General features: G+C 55.8%; 1 protein-coding gene across 1 annotated transcript; it reads left to right on the forward strand.

The window, feature by feature from the left end:
* Positions 1 to 840: 840 nt before the first annotated feature.
* On the forward strand, positions 841 to 8,912 carry HLX (H2.0 like homeobox). The gene is made up of 4 exons (XM_022579263.3): positions 841 to 4,396; positions 5,178 to 5,357; positions 6,131 to 6,315; positions 8,066 to 8,912. Exons 1-4 carry the CDS (start codon positions 3,805 to 3,807, stop codon positions 8,573 to 8,575), a joined length of 1,467 nt encoding a protein of 488 aa, XP_022434971.1. The 5' UTR covers positions 841 to 3,804; the 3' UTR covers positions 8,576 to 8,912.
* The last annotated feature ends 384 nt before the right edge of the window (positions 8,913 to 9,296 follow it).

Here is a 9,296-nt window from a genome sequence, read left to right on the forward strand (position 1 = left end):
ACCTAAGGGTAATGAGACCCATCTCTCCCTTCAACGCATAAACCTCTGATTTAGAAGGGGAGGGTGTAAACATTAAAGACAGCCATCAGAATTGATCTGAAACCCCTGCTATTATGGTATCTCCCCATCTAGTGCGCCCCCCCACCCAAAGCTGTTTAACCTTTCAGTATAAACGACTACCTCTGTTGCTCTATTGTCAACTGTAATTTGCCCGTGCAGCTATACAACCTCAGACAAAGTCGGCTTTTCATCTGAGCTTCCTCAAAGGACGGTGCAGCCACATTTAAGCTCAAGTTAATTCGGCTTAGTCAGGCCGTCTTCACTCCTGCTGGAACCCGGAATCCGCGGCTACCAGGCCCCCGGAGCCCTCGCCTCTGCCCCCAGGGCCTCCCCCCATCTCCCCCCCAACCCCCCGCCCCGTCTCAATTGCTCTGGACCAGTTCATTTCGCCACAGCCCGGAGCCGCTCGGAAAGTAAAGATTAAAGGGGAAAGTCGCAGCTGTATATTTATATTTTCATTGCTAGAAGGGAATTGATTTCCGCGCATTTATTTTGGTAGTTGTAATACACAAGGGCGGATTTGCGTCACCGAGCAACTTGTCGGTGGAGATAAAGTTGTACAAATATTGAAAGGGGAAGTGCTAGGAGTCATTATAGAGTTTTTCTCCGGAAGAAATAAGGATTTCTGCAGTATCCTAAAATACTAAGGGCGCTTCTATTTTGAGACCAATCTTGCAGGCACATCCGCTCATTTAGTCCGAGTTTGCGCCCATCAAAAAACAGGAGATGACCTGAACTCCGGCGAGTCCAGGGTTTCCTGCTGCTTTCTTGGTTCTGAGGGGTGGTGGGGGGAGTAAGGAGGAGGAGGGGATTCTGCGGACTCAAAAGAGGGAGAGGGGCCCGCAGAGCCGAAGCCCGGGCCTGGGAAGGAGTGTGGAGGGTAGGCAGGAGGTCGTTCCAAAGGTTTCCTTTTTCGCGTTTCCCTCCGGGAGCTCCGGGTGGGTCTGGGTGGCGCTGATGCGGTTGCAATGAAGCCGAGAGTCTGGGAGAGCACAAGGGCGCACGGGGCAAGTTGCAATTTACAATCAAGCCGCGGGTTTTGCCGGGAGAAAGGAGCGGGAGGCGGGGCTAAGAGTCTGCGGGGGAAAACTCGCCTTTGGGCCTCGTCCTCACCCTTCCTGCCTCCTTCTCCGGGGCCTTGAAGTGCTGCAGAGGCGGGTAGTAGATGCCGCTGGAAACCCGGAGAGCCCGCGTTCCGCCCAGCCTTTACCCTGCACCCACTCCCGAGGGTCGCGTCTTATTTGCCGGCCGGCTGCCGGGGGTGAGGCCTAAATATTAGCGCCTCTTTTCGAACTGTGAGTTTGTGCTTCGGCCGCGGTTTCAATGTTTGCAGCGGAATTGGAAGTGACACCGGAAAAGAGAGAAAGAGAGGGCTTAAGGCCACCCTTACCACACTCGCGCTAGTGTTTTACCCTGAGGGCAGTGAAGTTATACTGAGGTCGCGCCCTCCCACAGGAGTCTCCCCAGAATCCTCAGCCTTTTCCTGCAAAGCCTGCACTGGAGCCTTTCAAGGAGGGTCCAGCACCTCGAGTGGCATTATGCTTGTCTACCCCTTGGCCTCTGGCTAGAAACAGAAGGACTGGTCGTCCTGCATTTCTCTCACCCCAGGTGCCCTTCACCTCAGCAGATCACCCCCCTCTTTTCCATCTCTGGACATAACACCTCTGTCGCGGCTGCACGGAGCAGGGCAAGAAACCCCCTTAGTAAAAGAGGGAGGGAGAGACAGAGACAGACAGAAGCTGGTGGGGGGGCAGGGGGGCGGCGGTTGTTCTCAGTGCTGGCTGGTTAGAAATGATTGATTAGTGATTGATACTTTCCAGGACAAAGTCAAAAGCTTAAAATGACAGCATCTGCGACCAGAGGCTAGAAACCAAATTCATTAGCCCAAATCCTGAACTCGAGATAGGCATGGCAAATTCAGTTGCCTTCCTGGGTTTCTTCGGCAAGCCCTGTAAATACTGAAGTGGGGAAGAAAAAAAAAGCCACAGAAACTTTATTGCAACTATATTGAAAGTCTGGGGAGGAAAACGCCACAGAAGATGCTGTTCTGTTAGAAGATGCTTATTAGGACAATCGAAAACAAAAGATTTCTGTTTCATTATTATTATTTTATTTTCTTCCTGAAAATGTGCAAGAAGAGCTCATCTGGGTGGCCTGTGGTTTGTATGGGAGAGGGGTGGGGAAATCCACTCTGACTATAATTTAAAAGAGAACGAATTCTTAAAATAGAGATGTTGGTGTTGCAGAAAACCCCGCACTACACCCACTATGCGCTCTGAAGACCCGAAGTCCGAAGTGAAGCGGTCGGTCACCACTGAAGCTTCTCCTGCGACCAGGCCCAGGGGGTTCCCTGGAGAAATAGTCACAGCATTGAAAGTAGTATTTAACCCCAAGGAAATCTACTCTTGTGGGCCCTTGCAAAACAATGGACCCCACGTGATCGGGGATGTGGCGGAGAAGGGAGGGTGACATTTCCTACAAGGTGCATTAAAGGAGGGGACGCGCGTGCCGCTCTCCCAGGTTTCGGACGGCTGCTTGTTTTGTTGTCTCCGAGGCTCAGGTTGGCTGCGTCCAAGAGAGACGTTCGGAGACATCCATCTTATTTTGTTTGAAAAGTTACTGGTTCAAGTTGTCAGTGTGTGGCAGCTCGGAATACAGCTAATTTGCGACCGCCCCTCCTCTCTTCCCTGAGGATCTCGGAGGCTGGGAAGCGGACCCAGTGCCGCCTCATTCCCTTGCGAGAGCAGAGCAGGGCAGCGTGGGGGCGGGGACCCACGAAGGACGGAGCTTTGTAGAAGACACCGACTCTCGGGATAAAGGCCGACTGGAGAAAAATCTGGCCCGAGTGATGTAAACAGGAGGGAAACCTAGGGCGCCGCCAGAGTCCCAGAAGGCGGGCCTTGCACCCGCGATAATCTGCGGGAGCACCAGCTTCCCTAGGCGAGAGCTCCAGGAGCGCTGTGACCAACTCTCCACGCCTGGTGCCGGTTCGGAGCTGCAGAAGTTAGTGGGAGTTAGAACTCCCTGGAGCAGCTGTTCGAAGCCCCCTACCCTTTGGAGAAGGACGCGCCCGACCAAGCACAGCCCACGCGCCAGCAGCAAACAGATTGGCGTGGCCGGGGCGTGGCCGAAGGGGCGGGCCACGCCCTCTTTCCCAGTTCCCCTCCACTTCCCACTCCCATTGGTCACCAGGATGGCCAATGAGCGGTCGGATCGAGGTCCTACCCTGGGTCTGACTCGAAAGCTCCTGCCAAAACTTTGGGAGTTTTTAGAGAGGAGTTTTTTTTTTTTTCTTCTTATTACTTTTTTTTCTTTTTAAACTAACGGACTATTATTGTTATTGTTTTAAATTTAGCTGTTAAGGCTTAGCTGTTTGAGTGTTTCTTTCGGTGCCCGGCGCCTGTCTCCCCGGCTTCCCTGGCGTTTGTGGAGCCGCGGCCCCCGCCCGCCTAGCGGCTCCAGCACCCCTCGGTCGCCTACAGCCCGCGGGGAGCGCGGGCGCCGCGCCGCCTTTAAAGTGAGGCCAGGGGCAGAGGCCGTGAGTGGCCGGGATCCGGCCCTCGCCTCCTCCCTCGGTGGCGCTAGGGCTCCCTGGCCTCCCTTCAGTTCGGACGGAGAAGAGTAAGCGGATCGTCCCCGGCTGGGCTGCCGCCTCCTCCTGGACTTAGCGCGCCCCTCCCCGCGCCCCTCCCCACCCACCGGGCCCGGCCAGGCCGCGGCGGCAGCTCCGTGCACCCCGCCAGAATGTTCGCCGCCGGGCTGGCTCCCTTCTACGCGTCCAACTTCAGCCTCTGGTCGGCCGCCTACTGTTCCTCCGCCGGCCCGGGCGGCTGCTCCTTCCCCCTGGACCCCGCTGCCGTCAAGAAACCCTCCTTCTGCATCGCGGACATCCTGCACGCCGGCGTTGGGGAGACGGGGGCGGCTCCGGAGGGTCTGGCGGGGGCCTCGGCCGCTGCCCTCACCGCACACTTGGGATCGGCTCACCCGCACGCCTCTTTCCAAGCAGCCACCAGATCCCCGCTTCGACCCACCCCGGTGGTGGCGCCCTCCGAAGTCCCGGCTGGCTTCCCTCCGCGTCTGTCCCCGCTCTCAGCCGCCTACCACCACCATCACCCACAACAGCCACCGCAGCAGCAGCAACCGCAGCAGCAGCAGCCTCCGCCTCCACCCCGGGCTGGAAGCTTGCAGACCCCAGCCTCCGGGTCGCGGCTGGTCCCGAATCCCCACCATAGCGCTTCCGCCCCGGCCCCCTCCAGTAAGGACCTCAAATTTGGAATTGACCGCATTTTGTCTGCAGAATTTGACCCAAAAGTCAAGGAAGGCAACACACTGAGAGGTAGGTCTTGGGCGAGAGGCTGCAGGCCTCTGAACAGGGCACTGACGCACTCCCCGATCCTTGGGCCATTTGGGATTCCTTTGAGTGTTTTCACAATTAAGGACAAATCGGTAAAATGAGGGAGAAGAAAATGAGTTGTAAGGAGACTGAAACATTAGGTTTAAAACTCACCTGCTCTACATTTAAAAAAAAAAAAGAGGAAGAAGAATCCAGAGATGCTTTAAAAACACATGCCACAGAATCAGTATCCATAAAAACGTTGGTGTAAATAATATTTGCTAAAATGACTATCATCTCTCTGTCTCTTTAATCACGTATCTACAAAGAGAACTACATTATTTGGCAGGAAAAGCCCTTTTGGGGAACACTTTCCCGTCCATTTGTCTGCTTTCTAGTGAAATTCCACCCAAGGAATATAGATGAACAATATTGACTCTAAACTCCCAAGAGAACAGGGTGAGGGATCCTTTGGAGGGACAGTTTAGGTCTGTGGAATTCTTGGAAGGCACCTGAAAGTGACTTCGTTTAGGCCTCTTTACCTGAAGTCCTTCCTAGCTGTATGCGTGGACGTGGACCTGTGGGACACACAGGAACAGTTCATGCAGTGCCCCTGGGCCACTGTCGGGAGAGAGGCATCCCGGCGGCGCGGAGACAGAGGTCTCTCACCACTTCCCTTCAGGAAAACGGAACGGAGGGGTGGGGGAGGAGACGAACAAGTCCCAGAGAGTGTGAGTGTGGCTTTGCCAGAGGGGTAACAGCTCTTCTTTTCCCTCGTCCCCAGATCTCACATCGCTGCTAACCGGCGGGCGGCCCGCGGGGATGCACCTCCCTGCTCTGCAGCCCTCCACCGGCCAGTTCTTCGCGTCTCTAGATCCCATTAACGAGGCTTCTGCCATCCTGAGTCCCTTAAGCTCGAACCCGAGAAATTCAGTTCAGCATCAGTTTCAAGACACCTTTCCAGGTATGGAAACCCTCCTGATCGACGGCCTAACGGGCAGGTCGACTGCCAAAACACTTAGGACTGGAGTATCACGTGGCCACCGAGGTGTAGCAATCCCGGAGTTGATGCGGGAGGCTACCACGTCCGGAGAGAAACCGAAAGATTTCTCAGTGAGCTAGCTCACTCTTCGTTCGGCTCCCGGGGTTAAGGGGTGGGGAGCCTGGGGAGGGAAGAAAGTGTGCGGGAGCGGGTGGGCCGGGGGGGGGGTTCCCTAGTCTTTTCGCCCGAGAGGGTGCTTTGAAAATGCAGCAAGTGGTGGTGTTATTAACATACACTCATTTTGGAATGATCTTAAACATTTGCCGGAAGGTTCCGTCTTCACGGATGGGCATGGATGCGAGTACACACACACACACACACACACACACACACACACACACACACACAGTGGAGAATCGAGGCTGTCATCTTTAGATCCTTTAGGCCGAGGCGCATTTTCGCCTGCTCTTAGCATGCCTGATGGCCATGCATTCGGTTTATGTCTTTACTTTGGAATTAATCGGTGAAACGCCGGGCTTCTCCACTCCAGACTCGCGTTAGGCCTTCGGCCTACGGTCTTAAGAGCCGTACATTTCCTTCTTAGAGAGGCCATTCTGTGTCTGCGTGAAGGGCTTTCAGAGCCGACTGTTAACGTAAAACAAGTTTAAGCATCACAGTGAGCCCCAGGCATGCAGGCCGCGGATAGGGCACAAACTGGGTCCTCCTGTCTCTCTCTTGCACCCGCATGGTGGCAGGTCCCTACGCTGTGCTCACGAAGGACACCATGCCGCAGACGTACAAGAGAAAGCGCTCGTGGTCACGGGCGGTCTTCTCCAACCTGCAGAGGAAAGGCCTGGAGAAAAGGTTTGAGATTCAGAAGTACGTGACCAAGCCAGACCGAAAGCAGCTGGCCGCGATGCTGGGTCTCACCGATGCCCAGGTAAGCCAGCTCTGGCCCCGACGCACAGCCCCCTTGACGGGCAGCAGCTTGCGGCCTAGCCCCAAGGCCCCCTCCGCCGGCCAACTCTCCTTTTGCAGTGGAAACACTAGATCTCGAATTTCAGGAGACTAGGTGGACTTCTCAATTTGAGATAGGAGAGAGGAAGGGGGTGGGGGAGAAGGACAGAAAGAATAGCCCATCCCCAAAGAGGTTTGTCAACAAGCGCTGCGTGTTTATTTTGGCCAACAAGCGAAAGCATGTTGCTGAGAAGGCAAAGAGGCAGCGGGAGATAATAATTATATACTCGACTGTAGCACAATTTGCTGTAGGAGGCAGTTTATTTCAGAAGAGATAAAACTCCAAAGTCAAGAGATTGTTGTTGTTTCTTCCCCCCTCCTGTCCTCCCTCCCTCATCCTCCTGCTGCTGCTGCTGGATTGTGAAATCCCCAGTTGTGAGGAAGTGAAAACATTATTTCAAACGGAATTTCTTAGCCCCAGTAGGGCAAGAAGTCCACTTGGAGCAGCCACAGTCAGTCCGATTTTCTAACGGCATAATGGGAGGGGGAAGTGAGGAAGAGAAAGAAAAAGAGATTTTCTTAGAACGCCCAAGAGCATTTCACCAGGTTCTGCCTAGTTGAGTTTCTTCTTTTTTCCAAGACAAATCTTCAAATAGCAAATCTATTGTGCCTGAATTCAATATGTTTTCTTTTCTCAAGTTCAAGGCCTGTTTTTTTTTTTTTTTTTAAGTTTTGAAAATATAAGAGTCACCGTTCTCGAACACCTCACCACAATGGCCCTTGCTCCCTGGGTGCTTCTGTCCTCCATCACACAACTCCCCTCCCCAGCACACACACTGGAAGAGTCCAGCCGTTTTCCACCAGCTGTGGATGTTATTTTTAAAAGGGAAGCTGGAACTTGTGTGAACACATTGGGACCCCCAGGGGATTGTATATTTATATAGATTCTCCGCCCCATCCCTACCCCCTTCCTCCACTTTGCGCAGGTTTAATTCCAGTGCTCTCTGAGCCCACAGAAGGATTCGTCTATCCCGGGCAGGGGCAGGGTCCTTATCAGCTTCTGAATACACACATGCCAAGGAAATGCTCTCTTATAGAAGGTCCATTGGTGCCCCACCCCACTGGGATTAACTCTTTGAACCCCCTTCCCCCTTTGTTTTCCACGGTTGCTCCTTAAAAAGAATTGTTTTTGTAGGGACTTGCCTTGGGTAGTGGCAGTAGAGGAGGGGCCCAACTTAGCAGGGATTCTTAACATTGGGTCACCAAACCCTTGAAACTGTGTGCAAAATCTTGGGTATATGTGAATTTTTCTGGGTCAGGGGTCCATAATTGTAATCAGATTCGTGGGAGGGGGGTTCCTGGCTCAAGTGGGGTCAAGAAGCATCGACTTAGAGCATTGATCCTCCCTAGTTTGAGGGCAAGGTGCAGGGATCTGCCTTTCCAACAGGCATCCAGGTCACTCCAGGCTAGCGGTCGGAGGGCCACATTTTGAGAAACAGTCCTAGTTGCTTCCCTAGGCGAGGATCTCTGGTGATCCTCGTGGTTTCCCTGGGCTGCCTCTCGGTCCCTCGGTCCCTTCTAGCACAGTACCTGGCCTGTGGTAGAGGTGCTGGGGACGACTGGCGACGCTTTCCCGCCTTTGGGAGTGCCCCGGGGTGCGCGCAAGTCCAATAGGAGCGAGCCTGCGTCTCACCTCCGTGTCCCTACTTGTCTCCCGGTGCGGCGCGGCGCAGGTGAAGGTGTGGTTCCAGAATCGGCGGATGAAGTGGCGACACTCCAAGGAGGCCCAGGCCCAGAAGGACAAAGACAAGGAGGCTGGCGAGAAACCGTCGGGCGGAGCCCCGGCTGGCGACGGCGAGCCGGAGCTGAGCCCCAGCCGCTCGGAGGGCGAGGCTGAGAGCGAGAGTAGCGACTCCGAGTCTCTGGACATGGCCCCCAGCGACACGGAGCGGACTGAAGGGGCCGAGCGGTCTCTGCACCAAACGACGGTCATCAAGGCCTCGGCCGCCGGCGCCCTCCTCGCCGCCAGCAGCGGAGGCAGTGGCGGGAGCGGCGGCGGCGGCGGCGGCGGCGGCGGTTTTAACTTCGGCGTCCTCAGTAGCGGCAGCACCGGCGGCGCCGGGAGCTCCGGCGGCCACAGCAGCGGCAGCGGCGCCTCGGAGCTGCTCCCTGCGCTCCAGCCAGCCCTTGGCAGCGCCCCCAAAAGCCCCGAGCCCGCCCCGGCGCCGCTCGGCGGCCTCTAGACTGGACGAGGTTGGAGGAGACGCGGGGCCCTGCGTGCAGGCTCCCAGCCTTCCAGTGTGGGCTGGATTCTGTGCCTACTTTCCAGTGGCGGCGGGAGTCCCAGCTTGCGCATCGCTGTCCCGGCCGGTGCAGCCCACCCCGCCCAGAGCCGAGGGGAGTCGGAGTGCCTCTCGCCAGGCTCCCAGCGCCCGCCGAGCACTTTTGCCTGGATACAAGCAGCTCGCACTGTGAAGCGTTGGAGTAAACAGTCCTCCCCGCATTAGGGGTCGTGGCGGAAAGACGATGCACTTAGGATGCCACAGACTTGTAAATAAAATGTTTACTATGGTTTGTAAAGGCCGCTTGGCTTGCTGGGGCGATGCGGTCGTTAGGGTCTGGAATCTCCGACCCGGACCTTAGCCCCGGGACACTGCAGGTCCCAGCAGCTGGAGGTGGGGGACTAGAATTTCGGGGGGACATGCTGCAACCTCAGAGCCACCTTGCTGCAGAGATCGGCGCTGGGGCTTAAGGGTTCCACCAGTTCAGAGGTCTCCATAGGCCTCGCTAACCACCATTGATCCGGCGATCGCAACGCTGAGTGTGGCCTGAGAGCTCAGTCGGCCATAGAATCTGTCAGGCCTGTCGGGCAGATGGCTCCCCCAGCTGGAGTCAGGACGTGAGGAGTGTGCACACCACCCTTCCACCCTTCCGCAGCTCCAGCTTAAGCAGAGTTGGGTGGAG

The sequence above is a fragment of the Delphinapterus leucas genome, chromosome 1 (assembly GCF_059928025.1).
Source record: "Delphinapterus leucas isolate spDelLeu-1000000601 "Yukka" chromosome 1, BTC_Dleu_Yukka2, whole genome shotgun sequence".
Lineage (NCBI taxonomy): Eukaryota > Metazoa > Chordata > Mammalia > Artiodactyla > Monodontidae > Delphinapterus > Delphinapterus leucas.

Bases quoted from the DNA above. Each gene is read 5' to 3' on its own strand.
- HLX (XM_022579263.3), top strand. From the start codon at position 3,805: ATGTTCGCCGCCGGGCTGGCTCCCTTCTACGCGTCCAACTTCAGCCTC. The intron at 4,397-5,177 runs GTAGGTCTTGGG...CCTCGTCCCCAG, and splicing joins GGAAGGCAACACACTGAGAG to ATCTCACATCGCTGCTAACC. The intron at 5,358-6,130 runs GTATGGAAACCC...GCATGGTGGCAG, and splicing joins GTTTCAAGACACCTTTCCAG to GTCCCTACGCTGTGCTCACG.